The sequence below is a fragment of the Arachis duranensis genome, chromosome 10 (genome assembly GCF_000817695.3).
Source record: "Arachis duranensis cultivar V14167 chromosome 10, aradu.V14167.gnm2.J7QH, whole genome shotgun sequence".
Lineage (NCBI taxonomy): Eukaryota > Viridiplantae > Streptophyta > Magnoliopsida > Fabales > Fabaceae > Arachis > Arachis duranensis.
The window spans coordinates 2,439,374-2,463,049 of NC_029781.3; the positions used below are offsets into that span (position 1 = coordinate 2,439,374).

The following is a 23,676-nucleotide window of genomic DNA, read 5'->3' on the forward strand; positions in this document are numbered from 1 at the left end:
AATTTCTGAAATAATAAAAATATTTTTTATTGATTATATACATTAAAAGATATTTCATGAAATAAATAATTTATCTTATGTATATTTTTTATTGAGAAAAGTACTAAATTGGTTCCTACATTTGGACGTAATCCTATTTTGATACTTGAGGTTTTAAGAGTTTTATTTAACGGAATGTCCTACATTACAGCAGTACAAGAACAAGATAGATAATATAGAGAACAAGTAGAAGCTCTAAAGACACAAAATCAACCGTGGATGCATCGACACATTTTTTTATCATTCTCTTTAATTCTGTAGAAAATATTTCATTTAAATTATAAGAAAAATAATAAATAAATGTATTGAGGCATCTACGGTAGATTTTGTACCTCTAGAGCTTGTACTTATTTTTCAGATTATCGACCTTGTTCTTATACTGCTGTCATATAAGACATTATATTAATTATTTAATTTTGACCTCACAGTATAACTATAATAAAACTAAATAAAACTTTTTTTAATTTAAATAAGACACTTTAAATTTTAAGAACAAAAATAAAATTACGTCCAACTATAAAAAACTAATTTAATACTTTACCCACCTTCTTTATACGATGAAAAAGTCTAATATAGTATATATATTAACCAAATGGAGCCTACCTGATGATGGTGTTGTGTCCATAATAAATATCCATGGATTACCTCCTTTCACCATTTTCTGCCTAACATAGAGATATTCCTTGCTAATAATTAAACTTGTTGACCAATGTCTACATTATTTGCTGGTCATATTGGCCTAAAAATTTATATAGTTATGCATCATCCTCTATACTAAACTTTTAATTCTTATGTATTGATCATCACTAATATTATTTAAGTTTTTAAGTATTTAACTAGTTAGTAATTTTCAGAAAACAGTAAAGAAAAAACCCGGCAATATTTGAATATAATCTTATTATTGTCATATTTTCTGCTAAAATCATGTTGAGAATCTGACATGTCTTCTAACTTTACAGCAACTTAGCAATATATATATTTAAAAGAGAAAGGTGTAAGCATGGACATGAATGATTAAACTAACATGCCATATTTGCAAGAAAGGATGGCCTCAAGAAACTTTATGAAGTAGGCTAGAAAGAAAGAAAGAAAGAATAAAAGAAACTTTTCCATTAATTTTCCAGTTGCATAATTGGTTAGGCTTAGTGATCTATCTGGATTTGTCATTACTTTTTGTCTAAGTAAGCAGCCAATAATAATAATGATATATAGGACCCTAATGACAAAGTCAAAATTAAACTTGAGTTAGCAAAGTAATTGGCCGTTTTTGTAAAGCGAAAAAGAAAATAATAATATATGAATATGCTTAAAAACACCATACAACTATATAATAAAATCCCATTTGTCTTTCACTTGTCTATTTATTATTCTTTTAGCTGTTAAAGTTAATTGTCAACGTTTACCATTAAAGTCTGCCAAATATGAGCATTTATAATGAAAGTGATTATTTATATAAATATATCTTTATGTAAAAATAATAATATTAATTTATTAGATAATTTGATATCCTTTATTAAATTAATTAATATCATATGTATTAATATCTTAATTATTTTTTCTCATGAAATTATTAATAAATTTAAGGATTATGTTATGTGTACACTAAAATTCACCACTAAAATTAGCCATTAGTATAAAATATATGTTAAAATATAAATTTAGATTGAAAATAAATTAAACTATATAGTATTTATATACAAATATATTAGTGACTGATTTTAATGTATGAATAATACTTTTATAAATTTAAATTATGTAAAACTTGAATTTGGCAAATTTATTCCTTTATTGATCTCTATATTTCATGTTTTGTGATGATAATCTCTTTATATTTTAAAGAAAAAAAAGTAAAATATGAGTTAATAGTTAAATTAGTTTTTGAAAAATAAGACATTTTTTAAATTTGTTACTGAAAGATTTTTTTAACTAAATTGGTCTTTCAGAGATTACAAATTAATCATATTTTTCTTTCAGTTACTCTATTCACAATTTTCGTCAACGATTGATAATCTGAAATATTAATTGATAACATACATGACAGAAAACATGTTCAACTAAGAATAGGATGTTCGTAATTCAAAAAAATGACTAAATTAATAAATTTTTATAAAATATTTGGTTAATATTCAATTAGACATATTAGGTATTATATATGTTATCAATTAATGTTTTATAATATCAATATTTGAAAAAAATTGTTAAAAGAGTGACTGAAAGACAAATATGATTAATTCATAACTTTTGAAAAATCAATTTAATTAAAAAGATATTTCAAAAATAAATTTAAAAAATATCTTATCTTTTAAGAATTAATTTAATTATTAACTCGCTAAAATATTCTACCCTAACTATATCCCAATGTTGGCAATTGCAAAAATACAATACGAATTTATTTATTAGGGTAAAACCCACATACCACAAGTCCAGAATGCAAAAAATGGTGCAATACAAGTACTTAGGCCTCTTCAAGTCCGTACAGAAACAGTATCCTAAATGGGTAGGAGAATCTCTGTACACAATCCAATAGCAATGGTCAACAAAATTAAAAAAAAAAAAAGAAAGTTAAGTGTCAAGAATACCATTATGGAAACTGAGATGTAATCAAAATCTAAAGTGATGAAACAGAACCATAGAGTGACCTAATCTTAAAAATTGTTGACATCAAAACCATGTTGTTGTGAGGTGTTGTGTGTTAAGGTTAAACAAAGAGGGATAGGTGTGAGATTTGGTGAAGTAGAAGGGGACAGAATAGACATCCGCCCGGAAATACAGGGCTGCCGTACAGTCTTAAATTACCCTTTTTATTTTATTTATCTATCTTTTATTTTATTATTTATTTATTTATTATTGGTCTTTATAGCCATCAAAAACATTGTGAGGCACTACTACTACTACTACTACAGTCTCTGTGCTGTGTTGTGTTCTTTGTAGCTTTCTTTCTTTCTTTTCTCTCTCTACTTTCTCTGCCACACATCACACCCAACAGTCTCAGCATTGCAGCAACTGCAGCACTGCTCCTGCTTCAGCCTGCAGCCAAGCAAAAAAGCCCCTCCAATAAATAATTATTAAAAAAGATTATTTTTTTTATAATAAAAAATAGTTAAATAGATGAGGGAAGAGAGAGAGAGAGAGAGAGGGGATAATAAAAAACCCATTTTTATATTGCCCCAACTTAAATCCCAATGAAAGCTTGATTTGATGCTACCCCAAAAAAACCCAATCACTCATTCATTCGCATCGCTCCACTCTTGTTCACTCCTCCAGCCAAAACCAACAATAAAGTAAAAGAAAAGAACCCCCCCAAAAAAAGAAACAAAGAGGGGGGAAAATAATATTAGCAGAGAGAGTGTGATAGCTCAGTGTGTGTGTGAGAGAGAGAGAAAGAAGACACAGAAAGAGGGTCTCTTTCTTTTTGGGAGTATTGGGGTCAGCCTCTTTTAGCAATGCCAAAGTTGCTCTTAACAACAGAACCCTTCACGCTCTCTGAAAAATGCAGACATGAAAAAACCACTCCTTCAAATCTCCCCTGTCTTCCTCTTTCTCTTTCAAACTATTTCCTTTTCTTCTTCTTCAGACACTCTTTTTAGATTCCCTAACATTGCAACCAGAACTGGGTTCTGTTCCCATGGGGTTGATTGATCTCAACACCACAGAGGAAGATGAAGCACAAACACCATCATCTGCATCCACAGGCTCTGCTTCATCACCTTCTCACTCTGGTATAAGCACTTCAGCTTCAGCTTTGGCTCCACCTTCTTCTTCTTCTTCTGTGTGCTTGGAGCTATGGCATGCTTGTGCTGGCCCTATGATCTCTCTCCCAAAGAAAGGAAGCGTGGTTGTGTACTTACCACAAGGCCACTTTGAACAGGCTCAGGATTTTCCCGTCACTGCCTATAACATCCCACCTCATGTCTGCTGTCGTGTTCTTGATGTGAAGCTCCATGTAAAGTCTCTCTCATTCTCAAATTTGATAGCTTTTTCTTCTGGGAATGTTTCTTTGTTTATGTTTGCTGAGAAATTTTTGTTGGGTAAAATGATTTACTTGCCAACTTTTAGCAATTTGTGACTGACCTGTGTTTTGTATATTATTATTACTGCAATGTGATTTTGATAGGTCAAGGAAAAAATATCCTTTGCCCCTTTGTGCTGGTGTAAAGTGTGGCTGTAGTTTGGCTTGTGTTGAAAATTTCATGAAATGTTTGTTCTTTTTCTGAGCAGGCAGAGGAAGGCAGTGATGAAGTCTATTGCCAGGTCTTGTTGGTTCCTGAAAGTGAGGTGAGGTTTATACACGACTATGAATTCTGAATTCTGAATTTAGGATATTTATGATCTTAATTTGTTTTAGTTTAGATTTGAAGAAGACATTGAGAAACAATACTTCATATTCTCTCAACATTGTAGTAATACTTAGTGCCTAGGCCTTATGGGTCAATTAAAAGTAAGATTGACTAAGCTTTGCTTAATTTAGCTGCGTGTCATGTTTCTGGGAACCAAATAACACAAAAAGTACACAACGGTACCTGTGTATTTGTCTATGCTACCTAGCTCTTCAACTTTACTTTCTAACTGGTAAAAGAGAAGTACAAAGTTTCTTGTTAGAAGAGTGAAAGGGAAAGGAAAGATATGTGTTTACTATTAAATGAAGCGCCTCTATTAGTTGATTTCTTTTATTCAAAAAACAAAAAAAAGATGGTTGAACTTGGTTACTATAATTGTAGCAAGTGGAGAAAAACTTGCGGCATGGGGTAGTTGATGTTGATGGTGAAGAAGATGATACTGAAGCTGTGGTGAAGTCAACAACACCCCATATGTTTTGCAAGACTCTTACTGCTTCTGACACTAGCACTCATGGTGGATTTTCTGTGCCTCGTCGAGCAGCTGAAGATTGCTTTCCTCCTCTGGTAAATTATGAACTATGAGGCACTCCTTTCTCATTGTCAAAGAGAACTGTTCAAATAATTTATCCTACTTTTATATGCTGCAGTCAAGTCTGATCCTCTAAATGTTCTGTTGATGTGGTGAAGTTAGCAGATCTAAGACTTTTGTTCTTTCATTCTCTTTATGACAATTTGAAATTATGTTTTATTGCTCACTTTAGGATTACAGTCAACAGAGGCCTTCACAAGAGCTTGTGGCGAAGGATTTGCATGGCCTTGAATGGAGGTTTAGACATATATACAGAGGTATCTCATTCATTACCACTCTTATGTGTCTGCATGCGCGGAGTAATCATTTCTTGTCTTTTTATGAGCAGGGCAGCCACGGAGACATTTGCTCACAACTGGATGGAGTGCATTTGTGAACAAGAAGAAGCTTGTGTCTGGAGATGCTGTGTTATTCCTTAGGGGTGACGATGGAGAATTAAGACTAGGGATTCGTAGGGCTGCTCAGTTGAAGAATGGTGGTATCTTTGCCACTCCTTCTATTCAGCAACTGAATCCAGGCTCAGTCATGAATATTATTAATGCTTTGTCTTCGAGAAGTGCCTTTAGTGTTTGCTATAATCCAAGGTGTTTATCTTCTTCACCAGATGTTTACATTTTGTTCATCCCCTATGTCAAATACAGTCATTACTTATCAATTAGATTTTTCAACATAGCTGCTATTGTTTATTGGCAAACTTAATTATGTTTTTTTATGTTCATGTGTATATAGAGTCAACTGTGGACAACACTGTTATATTGTTATCAACTTCACAACTAAAAACTCTTTTAAAACAATTGGTGGCAACAAGTGCATAGAGCCTTGCTGAACTTATGCTTTGGTCTCATCTCTCTTTCCATCTAATGCATTGATCCCTTGCAGGGTGAGCTCCTCGGAATTCATCATACCGCCCCACAAATTTTTAAAGAGCCTTGATTTTTGTTATTCAGTTGGAATGAGGTTCCAGATGCGCTTCGAAACTGAAGATGCTGCAGAGCGCAGGTTTGTCAGTCACTCAGTTGTCTTGTATAAACCTGCTCTATATAATCAACCTATCACCAAATGATTTCACTCAAACTTCTCTTGAGCAGATTCACTGGATTAATTGCTGGCATTGGTGATGCGGATCCAGTTAGATGGCCAGGTTCAAAATGGAGATGCCTTCTGGTATGTTGCCGTGATAATTCTACAATCGAATATGGTTATTGTTTTTTAGCATGAGCATGTGGCTGTGTTTTCATATTGCAAGGCTTGATAATTTTATGCTGATGAGTAAGACCTCAAAAATAAAATTGATTTACTGCCTCTGAAGAATCTAATGACTCCTGTATATTTGGCCCTAAGCATGCAAATTAAATGTTGCATGTCTTAACATGGATAGGTTATAGGAAAATCTGTATCCTAGAACTAAAGCCAACTTTAATGTATACTAATGCTAACAACGTGCCTCCACTAATGCTTTTGAAATTCTAGGTACCTAAACCATAAGCTATGGCAGTCCAAGGTAGAAAACATAAAAGTCAGCTATCATTTTAATTTCAAAATCCACAATGATGATGACAGCCTAATCTGTTGGCTTCACATGAGAGAAATAAAACCAATAACAGTAAAGTAGTCTACTTATTGCTAGTGACATCTTTATTACTTGTTGATGGTTATCATCCATCTGATTAGACTTTTTGCACGTATAATTAGGAAATTTCAGCTGGAGTACCTATATAAATATAAATTTGTTTGCTTTGTTAATGCATTGACATCAAAATAGATTCCTTTTTTTTATTCGTAGTTATTAGTCTGGTCTATGTTGTGGTCATTACTTTTTTATATCAAAATAGAAGGTAACGAGAAGTTCTTATCCTACAGGTAAGGTGGGATGATGTTGAAGCAAGTAGGCATAACAGGGTTTCCCCATGGGAGATTGAGCCATCTGGGCCTGCTCCTACTTCCAATAACTTGATGGCAGCCGGTTTGAAGAGGAGCCGAATTGGATCTTCAGGGAAACTAGAATTTCCACTTCCCAGTAAGTTTACATTTTCCTTTTGTTTATTTGAGCAGTTTTACATCATGCATCAACATTGATAAGATGTTGACTTATTGCTCATTACAGATGGGATTGGAACATCAGACTTTGGGGAATCATTGAGGTTCCGGAAGGTCTTGCAAGGTCAAGAAATTTTGGGTGTTAATACCCCTTTTGATGGTATTAATTCTCAGAGTCCAAGGTTATCAGAGTTAGGGAGGTGTTATCCTGGTTCTATTGGTTCTGGGACATCGGTTGTAGGAAGTAATATCAGAATCCCTCAAGCCGGCTCTGATTTTTCCTACAACAATGGCACAGGCTTTGGGGAATCATTCCGGTTCCAAAAGGTCTTGCAAGGTCAAGAAATATTTCCAAGCCAACCATATGGAAGGGCCTTGTCTTTTGATGAGGCTCGCACAAATGGTCGCTTTGGACTTTTTGATGGTTATCATCTGGTTAGCCCCAGAAATGGATGGTCAACCCAGGTGCATGACAATCCATCACATCTGCATGCATCTGTAGCATCAATGCAAGTGTCGTCTCCTTCATCTGTGTTAATGTTCCAGCAAGTGGTTAATCCTCTTTCAAACTCTGATTATGATAAAAAGAGTAGCCAGGAGATAGAGGGTACAGTCCATTACCGACGTCCCTATGCAACTGAAGTGAAAGGTGGAACATTTGCATCGTTCCCAACTGATGAGCCTATTTTCTCTGGAAGAGCTAAGGAAGATATGAACTCCCTTGGCATGTTTAACTTCCATAATCAGTTGGGCACTTCAAAGTCTGTTGAATCAGCATTGGCAATGAGAGAAAGTCAAGAGTTGGCATCTTCGTGTAAAAGTAGCTGCAGACTCTTCGGATTCTCTTTAACCGAGGACCCTCACATTGCAAACAAGGAGGCTGACCGACCTTTGATCACTCGGCAATTGAGTTCAGTCCCTACATTTACTCAACACGCCGAGGATAGTTTTCCTCCCGGCCACACTCTCAGGACTAAAGCTGTTGAGAGTAACTTCACCAAAGTAAGTGATTTTCATTTAGTCATTATTGGCATATACTGTGTAGTTATGATCTCCTTGAATCACTGTTCTTAGATATTTGTTCATATTCTTTGTAGGGTGTGTTGCAGTGTTGAGCTGAGAATCCTGATGTGTACTAGAAAGTAGTATTATGACACTGACTTCAGGTAGCTGAAGAAAGTGTTTAGTTCCAGTTGTTTGGTGATTTGTTATGATAACTCTGGATTTGTTTGAAGGAAAACTTTGGATGATTTGTTCTTAAATTGGCTTATGACCAATTAACTGCTTCTGTAACTAATCTTTTTATGCATGCTCACTGACATATTGGAGATGCATACCTATGTAAGACACTTTTATGCCAAACCTTATGCATTTTTATTCATGTTCTTAACAAAATAAACTAGATATTTTGGTATAATAGCTCTAGTTGCTAGGCTGAGTATCCTATAAACTAGACTTCAAGATTATATAGTTGCAATAATGGAATCAGTCTTGCTGAATGTGACATCTTAACGGTCATGTTCGTGGAATGAAATTATATCTAAAGTTGCAAGACAATAATTATATTGAAATCATTTAATATTTGAAAGTGACTGTGGCAACTCAATGACATGTTACATTACAGGGCCCAAGCATCACACTTTATGAACAATGTAAAGCCTTCATCACATTAAACTTCCTAGGGTAATATACAAGCACCAAAGTGGTTGGTAATTTAATGTTCTTAAATGAATGAGGTTTAGGCTATTCTCACTTTGCAACTTGAGGCTAGGTTTATGGATTTTTATTTTATAAAAGGAGTGAGTTTTCTTCACAAAGTTTACAAAAGTCAAACAAGCATTAAATTTTGATCTCTTGGCAATTGTTAAGTACAAAGTTGAAATTTCACTTTCCTGACAAGCTACTTTGTCTGGCTACACATGATCTAATGCGTTTTGGGACCCATCAATGTGTCATGTCGGGAACAATGACTAAAATACTAAGGAAGTTAATGCTAACCTTTGAAAAATTGTAATAAAAATTTGAAGTAAACTTTTGAGGAATGCAGGGACCTATGTTGATCTAATACAGAATTGAAAATAATCTGGTCAAGGTTAGCTTGATCTTAACCTATGTTGACGGTGTTTTGTGGATTCTTGGTCTAAAATGTTATATATATCATATATGTTGCATTATGTTTATGGATCTTACAATTCAAAACGATTCATTATTTGAAATTTGGCCTAACAATTCGATTATGGACATAGCTTTTTTGAAGTTGTTATATTACTAGCAATAGTAGTAGGTGCACAAATTATGGTTTAACAAAAGTTACAATCAAATACTTCAAAAATATCTAAAAATTAAAAGTGATGTGTATAACATTCTTTTTTATTTTATTTTATTATTTTTTTTTGTTGTCCATGGTATCCCCCAACCCGACAGGTTAAAAACTAATCCGTCGCAAATCTGAGCTCCATTTAAGGGTCTGCCGCTGGCCAATGAGTTGTTGCATGCACTAAGCGGAATTCGAACATCAGACACTTGCTTAAGCGAACGAGTGAGCTAACTACTCGACCAACCCAAGTTGGTTACATTCTTTTTAATTTTAAAGACAGCTGTATAACATTCTTCTAAGAAAATATGGTTGGATTGCCATAATATGATAAGAGGAATGTTGTGAGGCTCAATAGCTACCATAATATGGTTGGTATTGTTTCAGTTTTACTTTTTTGAGTTAGCTCAAAAGAAAAAAAAGGCTCATTCTTTAATGGACTAGATGAAGGGCCCAAACATTGGGCCCGCTTTAAAAACTGGATAAAGGACTAGAAGTTAATTTCCAGCCCAAAAAGTAAAAAACACTAGATATTAGTTTATCATATATGATATATCATTATTTATTAACATAAAAAATATATCAATATCTAATTTTTGGTTATGGTAAAATAAAATGAAAAAGTATATGTCATATTTTACATTTTCATAATTACTAGGATTATCAGACGATCAAAATTGCTTACACACAACTCTTAATCACTAAATTATAGTTGATTTTGTTGTTTTACATTATATAAATATATACACCGCGGTACTGAGCTCCATTTAAGGGTTTGCCGCTGGCCAATGGGTTGCTGCATGCACAAGGCGGGATTCGAACCCCCGACCGACACTTGATGGAATATTCTATTGTTAAAATAAGAGACTAAACTGGAGGTAGGATTTGTGTATTATTGAGTATAACCAAGTTGTCTATTCAAGTTGTCTAAAATGATACAATATAGAAGGGTATTTATAGGTACTAAGAGAATCGTAATAATAAAGACGTAATATTCTATAATAAATATTCAGATATACTAAATAATACTAATTGATCCTAATTGGTCCTAAATTATATTCTAACATCCCCTCAAACTCAAGTGACAATTTGAAACTTATTTAAAACAACGAAATAAAGAGAAAAAACTGCATAAACTGATAAAACGGGTGCCGTTAGTCTGAAAGAAGTGCAGACGAAACAGCCACTTGTCTGAAGGAAGCGCAGACGGAACTGCCGCTATTTAAAAGAAGTGCAGATGGAACTGTCGCATAGAAACGCAAACGGAACTCCCACAAGAAAACACAGACGAAACGCAGACGAAACTACCACGAGAGAAAACGCAGACGAAACTACCACGGGAGAACGCCGGAACAGCCACGAGAGAACGCTAACGAAACTGCTGAAGGAGGGCGAAAACCATATGATTTCTTGCCGAGAATAGGTAAGCAGCGGATGACAATGGTGTTTGATCGTTCTGACTCGAAAAAATACAAGGCAGAGAAAATAAACTAGTCGGTGAGGTGAAAAAAATAGCAAAAGAGTGACAAAAAGAAAAGAAAAATGGCATAGAAAAAAAATACAAAAACTACGGTGATTTCACCGCAAGAATATCCTCTTTAAGGAGGATACCATGGTTATATCATGTTAGAAACAAGAGACTAAATTGGAGGTAGGATTTGTGTATTATAGAAATGTATTTATAGGTACTAAGAGAATCATAATAATAAAAAAGTAATATTCTATAATAAATATTCAGATATACTAAATAATACTAATTTATCTTAATTATATTCTAACATCGATAAAATGCTAATTTAAATAAATTATATTATATATTAGATAGGATTTAAGAAAATGAATAAAACAGCAGTTCTTAATAAAAAAGAGTTTTCACAATTATAAAATCTGATAGCTGCACCATTTTTAAAATATTTTATTAAAGGTTAGAGAGTGAAGAAGTTTAAATTTTCCATATTTAAAGTAGTTATCTTTCTCGGTGCTGTCAAATCTCAATGCACAAATGCTGAAAAATGAAAGTTGCAAGTGTTGAAATGTATGTTAGAAAATAAAGGAAATTAGGCGTAAAAAATCTTTTGCTACAGTGACGAGATTTCATAAACGAAAATCACACTTTATATATATGGATATGCTTAAAAGGTTGCGTTCTTGTGTATTATTTTAGACAACCATAATANAAAATATATATAAAAAATAATTAAATTATATATTTATTTATGTAAAATTATATCATAATTAATTTAATAATTAATTTTTTATGTGTATATAATATTTTTGTTTTTTCTCTTCCATTGGCACTCATTTTTCACATGGACTTTGGTAAGTCGTTTCCATAACTATATTCATTGAATCATGACAATTAAAAGGAAAAGAAAATTGTAGAAAATTATGAAAATGACAATGGAATATAGCATCTCAACCCGAGAACCATTGTTACATCTCACGTACGAAATTTGAAGGCACATATACATCTCCACCACTATTGTATTTATAAAATATAAACTTCTTTATTCTAATTCAGCATTCACCATTCAACATCGGTATATTTATTTAAGCAATCACAAATATTTACACATCATCTGGAATTGTAACGTGTATATCGATCGAAAAAGATGTCATATAACTTGTATTTTATATTTCATGTCCCCTTTAATTTATCTACCTCCATATTAAGATAAATGCCAAGACTAAATAAAATAAAATTTTAATTTACACAAATATTGACATTTTGTTACAATAGAGTCTTGATCTAATTTTATGTAAACTATAATTAGTTGTAGAATTTTAGGATTTTACATGTAATCTACCTAAGATATTCATTGTTTATGCAGTATCATGTAAAGCATAAACCTTTATAATTTATATCGGATTATAAAAAGAGAATAACTAAGCGTAAATTACTGTAGTGACAACTATTTTTGAAAAAGAAAAATAAATCCATAAATCGCAATGGATAGTAGTTGTTTATGCTCTAAACCTAATTTCTCTCTTAATTGTGGTAGTTTATGAACGTGGATTGTTTTGTAAATACTGATCGAAGGTTATTGTGATATCAAATAAATAACTATAACATCTAGTAAAAATAGTTTCTAACTTTTGTGCACTACACAAAAAATTTTAGAGCAAAAGACAGGGTATAAAATTTACAAATAAAGAGTTTTTGAGTATTTTTCTCTGTTCATCAAATAGTTTTGTAAATGTTCAAATCAGTATATTACAAAAATTTGGAATGTGTAGAATCAAGCGGGTGGAAAAATTATTTTACAAGATTTTCATTGCTGCTGTATCAAGCGGTGTGAAGTACGACATGTTTGTTCTACGGTCCGATGAAGATTTGCAAGTACTTTTTCATTGTCAAAGAAATTTTTTTGAGGTGAGAACCCATGAGTTATTTGCAAAGTTGGAGGATGTTATCGCCAATTCAGGGGGATCAGCTTTGAATCCTCAATCGTTTGGCTGAGGGGGAACTTCTAGTTCGATGCCTATGGTTGCACCAGCTGCAGAATTGGTTGCATCCCCATATTTTGCAGTTGCTTTAAACCATGTGACCGTGTCGATTAGGATGCATGTGTTATTGGAGATGATTATTTCTTCGGCGAGCTAGTGGTTGCGATGACTGGTAGCTTTCACATGATTGCTGTTGGTGAGGAGGACGGAGAACCAGATTGGGTTTAAAATGCATTGTGAGACAACGATTTAGAGGAGGAACTAGTGGAGCTAGAATCGAGATAGTTGGGGACATTGATAAAAGATAGAAGGAGCTATCCATGTACACAGCATGTCCATCAAGTTCTGACACACAGCAATACTACCACACTTTTTCACCCTAAACTTGGATACGATGTTGCAATAATTGGATTTTGAGTCTGTTTTTGATGGCCAGAAATTGCACGATACAAATGCTCTAACAGAATTTTAGATTGGACAGTCATTCAAGAATAAAGTGAAAGTTGTGCTTAATGTCAAGCATTATTGCATCCGTTTTAGAGTAGAGTACATAGTGTTGGAGTTAGGTCATCTTAAGTACCATAAAAAGTACAAAGAATTTGGTAGAAGCTGCAATTAGTTGATACATAACTCACTTCGACAAAAAAAGAGTACCTGAGAGGTTAGGAGGTATAATAGATATTAAGCGATTATATGCAGCTTGATTATCACTTAATATGTGCTTTCTCTTTTCGTTAGTCAGGGTGGATGATGCGGTACAATAAAGGTTTTGCAACAAACAATAGAGGTAAGTTATGGTTTCAGACCTAGTTACAGAAAGATTTGGCTCCCGAACTGAAAGGCAATAGCACAAATCTTTAGAGATTGAGAGGAATTTTATAGCAAGTTGATGCGACGGATTCTTGGTGTGCAGTCCACCATGGCAAGAAGCATTGCGGTCTTATTGTGTACTCTCCGAATGACATATGAAAAATATGCATCCCAAGGCGACATTTCTCAATGAATGCTGTAACCAAAGGTTCATTCAGCATGAATCAATAGTTTTTCAGCCTTGCCATGTGGTACAACTGGGCGCTCTCCAAGGGGATAACTCGATCGTGAAGAGACATGTTCTGTTACCTCCCAACATTGTATATATATATATATATCTAGTCGGTTGGAGCACAAAATAACAAGTTGACCCTAATTATAATGTCATATACTCATCATTAAAATTTTTAAAAATATTATATTATCTAATACAATATCAATAATCTACACATCCTACTTAACAAAATCACTAATAACCAAGAAAATTAGCATATAATAAATAAAGTTACTTTTTTTTAATCAAACAAAAAAATTATGCATTAACCTCTTCATTGGTAGACCAAGCAATATGGACAACATCGTTAAGCCGGTACAGATCTTCTTCCTTTGCCATAGTTCCAACCTTGCGTGATTTTCGTAGTTCTCTATAGAAAACTCTCCAATATTTTTTTGAAATTTCTATGTGTATAAATTGCGGTGACTTATAGTAGTTTAAGACCCACACGGTTCTTACCTCAGAAATCGTAACAACTTATGGAGTTTTATGGTTAATTTTTATCTTTTATAAATCGCTGTCACTTGTAGGTTTATGCTTTAAAACCATAATATACATAAACCGCTACGACCTATTGCGGTTTATGTTAAAATAGATAAAAATCCTACGACTGCGTTTGTTTCTTGGGATTGAGACTCACACTGGGAGATTGAGTATTTTGTTTGGTGATAAAAGATTGGAACTAAAATTTTAATTTCGAAACATAATTTCAGTTCTTTCAATACTTTTAAAAAGTGGGGACATGTGGAGCTGAATTTTTTAAGGACTGAAATTGAAATTTTTATAACCTTTATTTTTAGTAATACTCTCATTTAACTTTTTGAATTTCAAATTTATTTGTCAATTTTTATATTTATCTTAAACTAAATATGATATTGAAACATAACTTATTTCACCACATTTTACATCAAAACTTAATTCAATCTTCGTCTCTTAGTCTCACCTTCTTTTTTAAACCTAGCTTATAAATCAATACAATTTATATAGATATAAAAAAGAATTAGAATATAACCAAATCTTAAATATCGCATTTATATAATTTAAAGTCCTATTTTATTTAATCATTCATTTACCCTCCATATTATGATATATAATTAGGATTTTTTATTTTAATAAATAAATTAATTATAATAATTATCAAAATAAATAATTTAAAAAATATTTACCGAAATAAATATCATTCTCTTATCTCGTTTACACTGTAAACGAGATAATTTTACATACATCTCGTTTGTAAACAAGATAAGACAAGTGGATGCGAAACATATATATTTCATTTATAGAGTAAACGAGATACATGTATTTTTTAAAAAAATAATAATAAAAAAAAATATTAACATTATCAATAATCCAATCTTTTAACATGCAATTAGTACATAAAGGTTAGTAGAAGAGATTAAAATGGATATGTTTAATCAATTAGTACTCAAAAATGCTGATGAAATAGTGGAAAGAGAATTGAAACGATTATCTCTCACTATATACGTGAGATAACGGTTTGAATTCTCTCACCACTATCTCATCAAATCTCTCATAACAATTGGCAAACGATTATTTTTATTTTTCAAATTTAAATCAATCCAATTGGATCGTAATTTAATTTTAATTCTCATCAATCTCTTAAATACCTAGCGACATCCTTTCTTGAAGATACAAAAGAATAATAAAATGCAGACAAGGGAAGAACAGAAATACATTTATATCCATTTATATCCATCACTAAGATGTCACACTATCATTCATGGGCTTTTCAGTATTGGTGTGTTGTTGTTCTGGCTCTGGAATAGGGACTTTGTCCACCACCACCTCATCAGCATTGATGGCTTCGGATTCTTTGGCGGTAGTGGTTTCTCCGTTCTCTGCTGCTGCCGGAACATCGCCATTCTCATCTGCACCCTTTGCTTTGCCATTGTTCACTGGTTTTGGGAGCTCTCTTGCAGCAGAGGAAGTCTCTAATAGGCGGCTGATTCCGTCATACAAGTTCTTAGCATCCATAATAATTGTTGCTCCACCGGGGTAACATCGTCCAAAAGATGTTGCAGAATGAGGATAAGCAACCTATACATCAAAATAAAAATTTCAAGGAATCAAGAACATATATTTACAGTAATTTATTGAAAGAGCATGAGAGCAGATTAGCAGCTCAACTTATAAACAATAATTTTGTATCGTACTCCACTTAATGGGACAAAGGTTAGTTAATTTGTTATTATTTTTATAGTATCAGTCTCATGGATGTAAATCATAAAGCACCTCAATAAATGCCCGGCAGAGTGAGAGGAAAAGTCCTGATTCGTTCGCTCTGAGCACTCGAGTTGTATTGTACAGCAACAATGAATCAGAAACAGCTCGTAATCCCTTAATCAATTCTTGGGCAAGGACATGTTTTAGACTTATTGGGGCACATGGACGCAGCTCATTCATTGCTGCAGATACACCTGCAGCCACCAAAGAGATAGCAGTGCAAATGAATCCAAGGATAAATGAGACTGACTAGGGGAGGAGGACTAAGTGATGAAGCACAATAGCACATCCCATCATAAGATTAAACGCACACATTAATAAACTTGCTACAAACATCACATATCAACCATGAATATTTCCATTATGCATTGACATTTATATTTTTTATCTGATCTAGAAGTTTATAGACACATTCATACACACACAAAGTGATAAGAGTGTACGTGGTATCAATCAACAATTGACCATATTGTAAAACAGAAATTACACCATTCAATAACTTCTGCTAGAAATTGGTTTTGATTAATCCAACTACTGTGTCAATTGTTGATGAGAAATTGCAAATTTTTAAAAATTAAACAGTGAGTATGAAATTAGAATTTTAGTGGAATATCACAAATGTCAAATTTTATCAGCAGTACATGCCTTAATTTATTCAGTTGATTTTGTGAGGATTCATTCTGCAAGAAGTAATCATTGGGGCAAAGTTGGTCTGAATTGAACTGGAATAAAGATGATTGGCTTTACAAGAGTGTAGAGTATTTTCACAGTAATAAGAAAGGTTGATTTACACTTTTTGAACGCATTAGAACTCTTCATCCTATACTCTTATTCAAATGAGGCAGTTGATATGAACTTGCAACATGAATTTGTAGATATAGGCAGATGATGAAGCATCAGCAATTTCCAATTTAGCAAGAAACAATAACTTGACTTACCATTAATAAAAACAGCAAGAGGTGGATGCTCCATCAAATAAGATGGTGGAGTGACATCCTCCTGACTTTCTTCACCAACAGTATTTGCAGGGAAGCCAACAGCTGGGAGTGGAACCCACCGATGCGAATCCAAGACCAACTGAAAACAAATCAAATACTTGATTGATCATCACATGAAATTGGCCTACTTACTGAGAATAATATGGAGGCCATTGGCTCATTTGAATTAATGAAAAATGGAAAATACATAATTTCAGTTTACACACATGCAAAATAGTTTAACTGCACTGAACTTACTTGAAAGTTCTCTACTGTGGTACTCATATTCTTTGAGAATAAGTTAAGAACAGCCCTGTAAAGAAACCAAAGTGTATTATGATGTGCTTTGAGTATGACTTAACCTGGAGAAGATCATAAAAAGAACTATGTATTACTCTTCAAAGAGTGATGGAAGCAAGCCTCGAAAATCTAGTCCAACCCATCCAAGTCCCATAGCACAGTACTGTGAGAAAAGCAATAAGACAATGTAATGTTAATGTAACTTCTGCATGGAGCAAAAGTTAAAATATATATGTATAAACATAATCATCATACTAAGCAGGAATATCAGAGAGGGCAATAATAAATATTTTTATCTCTTTTTTTTTTTAAGTCTAATGTTTGTGTTTGTATGTGTATGTGTGTGTGTGACTGTGTGTGCATGTTCACGCTGCAGGGGGTGTTGGGGTGGGGGAATCTGGTCCTAAGTCTACAGAAATATACCAATTCATTTCGATTTCAACATCAAGTAGAAAATTATGGAAGAAGAAGCTCACCATGCACTGATCCAAAATATTTGAGAGAGATCCACCTTCAGTTATTTTTGGAAGCATAACTTTCAAAGTTTGAAGATGTGATGTAATTTGATGCATTGACCAACTAAAAAGAAGCCCACCATCATAATTTTCCTCACTTCCTGAAGTATCATCAGCAAATATTGCTCGATATTGATTAACAACGTCAAAAAGATGCATTCTGTGACAGTTAATCATCCCTTTTAGGTACTCATATGGATTGCTCTGGTCCAGATCCTCAAGTATACCAGTAAGCCAAGCTTCACGGCATCTTAAGAACTAACATCAAATAACTGTCTGAGTTAAAAAGAAGCAGGAAGATGGTAATTTAAAATAGTATTGGAAATTAAATACAAAAGACAAAGGCAGAAGAATATTGTATGAAAAATAAAATGCATGAAGTCTCACCAGCAAGCGCATTCCATACTCACTAAATACTCCTATTCGCCGTAAATATCCAATAATGCGGAGGCATTCAGGTAACTAGCAAAGGTAACATTAGTAAGAAACTAAAAGTCTAAACATTTTTCCAGATGAATCAAGCAGCATTTGTACATGCATTAAATAAAATCATGGGCAGGAACCTGAATATTTGAGCGAAGTTTCTGAAGAAGCTGAGAAAGTAGTGATTGGGTAGTTAACCTAACTTCTGTAGCTAATGCTTGAATAACTGGCAACCTCTCCAGAAGAAAAATAAAAATTATAACACGAAGCTATAAGCATTTCAAAAAAGGAAAAAAGGAAATAAGACATTTCCTTAAAACCAAATGGAAAACTACATGTTTAACAAATATGGAAGGTACATATAAACTTACTTGGGATGCATGGTTGAAAGTTTACCAACAAATGCTTCCAAATCTAGGGCCTCATCATAATTTCCATTTCGTACACAACTGCAAAAACATAGAAATTTATAAGACTTAGTTGTCATCACAAAGGATGTGTTTTCATGCACCATGCAAAACATTAACATGACAATGGAGAATGTATCATTTCAACATACGTGTCCATAAGTTGGGGAATTTCTAGCAAGTCTAACAAAGTGCTATGATTGGCTAGCATTGTTTGGTTCATCTTCCTCTTTTCCAGAATCTGTTCTGCAGATTCTATGAACTCAGTGCATCCAGATGTCAGCTTTGGGACTTCATTTATCTGTAAGAAAGGAGGTTGATGTGAAAAACGACACAAGTGTTTTTACTGTATGCAAGAAGAAATCAATCAAAATTACAAGGGCCTAACATGGCAATTGCTTTTCTATAATCATAACATTCTATTTGAACAAAACTATTCCGCAGTTCCAGAACTTATTTTCTATACAATCCAGTAGCGTCAACTGATCCATGTGGTCAGCCCACCCAGTGGGGTGTAACATTCAAGAAACCAAACACATACCCCTATGTAGCCCGCAACATTGGCCAAGATGCATCTAAAGTTCTATTCCCTTCCCGAAATTGGAAAAGTCATCACAACAATCAGATATGTGTCAATCGGCTCATGAAGAAATATTATATCAAATTGGATGAAATTAATCTTGTACTTGCCAACTGCATTAGGAAATACTAAGGAAATCAACTAATGCTTACAATTTAAGCTTAATTGATATCAAAACTGACATTTGAAAAATCTGAACAATACATAACACACAATATGAAAAATATAAACCAAATTATTTTAAAAATAAAAATTACCATGGCTTCAAGATGCTTGTCAATAAAGGTGACTTCCTCACGAATCACTCTCAATGCATCCGCGGCGGAAATGAACGACCGGTAATTCGTTATGGCTACCTCCTGCATTTGCCGCCGGATCCGCTCCGCATCAACGCTAAGAAGCTCCGGTTCCTAAAAATACATCCATCACAACAATTAACACTTCTTTTTTGCATAATCATCAACACTACATTCTGGAATAGTACGAAAAAAGAAAAAACTTAACGCTGAGTAACCCGTTACATTTAATTAGATAATTCAACAAACTCTAACTGTGAGAAAGAGAAGTGAAATGAAACCTTGTGGAGGCGATCGAGGGTGAAGGAGAGGAGTTCGGAGACATAAGGTTGTTGCGAGTCGGAGGCCAAGGGGAGCAGCGCTGCCATCGGAGAAGACGACGTCATTTCCTCTGGGCTATGAGACTGATGCTCCATTATTTTGGAGCTTCGAAATTGAGATTCGAGTAACCAGTTGGGGGATCCGGAGTGAGGTTGGGTTGGGGGTTCGTTGTTGAAGAGTGAAGATGACGGTGCAGGTGGTGGTGGGAATCGCAATGGGTTTGTTGCTGTGGTTAGGATCTGGATCCACTGAAGCAAAATTCCTCAAGAGAATGAATGCTATGGGGCTTGGGGTTGGTTTTAAGCTGGACCACTTTTTCCAGAGACCATTGATGGTCCCTTGAAATTTGACTGTTGATCGTTGTTGTGCTCCCGTTTGGCTGTTTACTTGTTTATTCTAGTATTTATTTTATAAAGAATAGAATTGAACGAAGAAGAATGAAAATTTGTGCTTAATTTAAAGGGGGAAGAAAATAGGTTCTGAAAACCGGACCGGTCATCTAACCGTTCTAGTCACTAGTTCACTGGTTCATTGGTCCAATCGGTCCAACCGTAATTTAACTGGAAAAACCGTTTTATAATAAAATAATAAATAAATTATAAATAAACATCCAAAAAAATACAAACATCAGAATATTATTCAAACTTTAATGTCTAGCATTTTGCCAAAACTCTGATAAATAAAACTTTTTCACCATATCACCATATTTAAAAATTCATATATCCTACCTTAAAGCTAAGACAAATGAATTAGAGGCAATAAAATGAATTAGAGTTCAATTAATCATTGATGAATGACAATAAAATGAAATTAGAGGCATAATATCTAATAGAAAAATTGAATGACTTAGAATTAAAACAACACCAATTAAAATTTAAAATAAAGCAACACCACCAGCAGGAACAATTGAAGGTAACAGAGCCACAACACAAACAAGTAAAACACAATAACACAATAAAAAATTATGCAGCAGCAACAAAATTTTCCAAAGATTAAGAAGGATTATCAAAATGTCAGACTTTAAGGACAATTTCAGCACATTTTTTCAGCACAGCACAGTACACAGCAGTGAGCAGAGCTAATCATTCAAAGCAAGAACACAGAACAACACAAAGAACAAAAACAGGACTAAAATGAATCAACTAATCAGTAATCATTCAATCCAAAACACAGCTAATCATTCCATGATTCAAATTTCAATTAGTAGCACTAACAGAATCCCCCAAAAAAATCAATGTTCTGATCAGAACTAAGAACAGAGAAGGAATATTCATTAAGGTGTCCAAATCCTCATATCAAGTCTTCAACCACTAGCAAACCCAGAACACAAAAACACAATAAACAAAACTTTTGATTCTAAAACTAATAAATCTCCAAAAAAATCTAGACTGATTTAAATACTCACTATTTTCAACAAAAACTAAGGCATATCAACCCTCAAATTCACATGAAGTTCACCATTTTAGAAACACGTTCACATTTTGGTACCTATTGGAAAAGGTGACAGCAAACTAAGTCCAACCAACTTCATCTCCTTCCCACTTTAGAATCCCGCCATCGGCGACGTTGGTATATGGCCCTCCGCCGTAACAATCGAACACGAGACTCTCAGGACCAAGGGCTCCGGTGACGTGGAGGAGGCGCGCGGCGTGGAGGAGTGAGCAGAGAAGCCATTACCTTCGATCTGAGCAGTTTGGGCAGAGTGTGAGGAAGATCTGTTGAGAGCGATAGACAATGGCGATCAGGCGACGGACACGACGACTGACGACGGCAGAAGCGCGGCTGAGAAGACGAAAACCAGACGCGAATGTCGATCTCAACGAAGAAGCTGCAATTGGTGAGACTGTGAGAATGAACAGGGGTTGGAGACCTGGAGCACGACGACAGCGCGACGGACGGCGGTAGTGCCTCACTCCCTGCGTCGGTGGTGGAGGTTAGATGGCTAGGGTTTGTTTGAGGGCAAAACCAAAAAGCTCTGAAGAGAAAACGTGTGAGGAGGGTGTGTTGGACCGTTGGGGGAAGGGGGTGAGGGAATGAAGGGGCTGAACTTGGATTTTTTTTTTTAAATCAAACGGTGCGTTTATTAAGAACCGGTCGGTTATTAATCCGGTCCGACCGACCATTCTCGGCCGGTTCAGCGATTTCCAAACGATTTGTGAATTGTGGATGGACAGTTATTAGTGGTGGATCGGACCGTTTTCATTGCCGGTTCTTGATTCAATCAATCGGTCCGATCCGATTTTTAAAACCATAGGAAGAATATGTTATTAATTGGTACATGATAATTCTTTTAGATTTTTTTATTCTAAAAAAAATAGTCTTCACTTTTTATCAAAATCTTTTTACTCATCACTAGCGAATAGCGACTCAACATGCACTTTAGCCGCTTTTCTGTTGCGTTAAAAAAATATTTTTATATTTTTATTTTTAAAATTATAAATTTAATATCAAAAAATAAATAATTTAAATTAAAAAATAAAAAAGAGAATTATATTATTATTATGTATAAAAAAATTAAGAAAAAGATTTACTAATATTATTTACAAATTAGTTATTTATATATTAAATTTACTTATTTTTTTCAATCCTATTTAATTTGGAATAAATTTAAAAATTTATATTTATATTCAAAACACTCTTTTAGAAGATACATAATTCTAATAGATACAAAATTATTTTTTTAATCTTATATTGAATATCTTTAATTATCTTAAATCTTATTATTATTTCAAAATTAAATTTTTATTTTGATTATATCATCTCATCATACTATACATTATTATTTTTTTACATATATAATTATTATTGTCTCGCCGTCACTATTATGTTGCTGATACGAATTTGTATCAAGATCTATAGAGAATTAGAGATAATCAGAGAGAATAGAAGAGAGATCCCTACAATCAGGGCCAAACAGAGAAAGTAGAGTTTCCAATTACACCATGCATATCCTACATTATTACATCATACTCCTATTTATAGTATAATTCTCTAATTGAGCTAGCCCAATACTAATTGTATCATTACCCTACCCTTCAATACAACCTTGTCCTCAAGGTTGTAAAAAAAAATATAAATCCCAATAAAAATTATAAAAGCTAATTACAATTAATAAAAGAAATCAAAGAATTCTAAAATAATATTTTCTATGCTACTGCTACAAAAATATAATTTACCACTAGGATCCCATTATTTAAAAAAAATTAGGCCCATAAAAGTATCAAAATAATTTTTTTTAAAGAAACCTAAATTTAGACCAGGCTAATAATTGGGCTTGATACATTTGAAGGCCCAACTAGAAGCCCACTTCAAAATTAGGGGTCATCTCCTTCAAAATTGCAACGCTTCTCCTCTCCTCTGCAGCATCTCCAGTGGCTCATCCCTTCCTTGTCCCGGGTTTCACTGCTGTCGGGAGAACCGCCAGCGCCGCCCGTGCCTCTTCCCCTTCTATCACCACCTCTCGCTTCATCCTTTCTTCTTCCTTGGGCGCCACCCACCGCGGAACAAGCCAACAACCACGTGTGCCGCCATTATTGGGGAACTCGAGGCTTGGCCCCTCTGCATCACGATCCTAGGAAAACGATGCCGCCATGAGCGGTGGTGGCCTAGCCACTATCGACAAAAAATAGTGGAGCCGACCTCTACGAAGAACTCACGGTTCTCCTTCGCATGGCGCGACAACGTCGCAGAATCGCCTCCGAGATCGGACGCCCTCATCCCTCCCTGCCACGGAGGCGCCGTCCTCGACGCCTATTGCAACGCCCCC

General features: G+C 34.1%; 2 protein-coding genes across 3 annotated transcripts; one reads left to right on the plus strand and one right to left on the minus strand.

Moving 5' to 3' along the window:
* The first annotated feature begins 2,945 nt into the window (after positions 1-2,945).
* Positions 2,946-8,383, plus strand: LOC107468308 (auxin response factor 3). Its single transcript, XM_016087573.3, has 10 exons — positions 2,946-3,982; positions 4,258-4,314; positions 4,758-4,940; positions 5,138-5,222; positions 5,294-5,549; positions 5,845-5,964; positions 6,054-6,129; positions 6,826-6,982; positions 7,070-8,004; positions 8,100-8,383. The coding sequence occupies exons 1-10, from the start codon at positions 3,665-3,667 to the stop codon at positions 8,115-8,117; spliced, it is 2,205 nt and encodes a 734-aa protein (XP_015943059.1). The 5' UTR covers positions 2,946-3,664; the 3' UTR covers positions 8,118-8,383.
* Positions 8,384-15,387: 7,004 nt separating this feature from the next.
* LOC107468297 (conserved oligomeric Golgi complex subunit 8) lies at positions 15,388-21,944 on the minus strand. 2 transcript variants are annotated; one of them, XM_016087558.3, is made up of 13 exons: positions 21,399-21,944; positions 19,871-20,306; positions 19,551-19,703; positions 18,866-19,014; positions 18,678-18,755; positions 18,447-18,540; positions 18,271-18,345; positions 17,845-18,141; positions 17,464-17,531; positions 17,327-17,381; positions 17,030-17,168; positions 16,101-16,285; positions 15,388-15,905 (listed from the first exon to the last, which is right to left on the minus strand). In XM_016087558.3, exons 2-13 carry the CDS (start codon positions 20,003-20,005, stop codon positions 15,567-15,569), a joined length of 1,767 nt encoding a protein of 588 aa, XP_015943044.1. In that variant the 5' UTR covers positions 20,006-20,306; positions 21,399-21,944; the 3' UTR covers positions 15,388-15,566. The 2 variants fall into 2 exon arrangements, with proteins under 2 accessions (XP_015943044.1, XP_052111272.1); XM_052255312.1 differs by having other exon boundaries at positions 19,871-20,470.
* Positions 21,945-23,676: the final 1,732 nt, after the last annotated feature.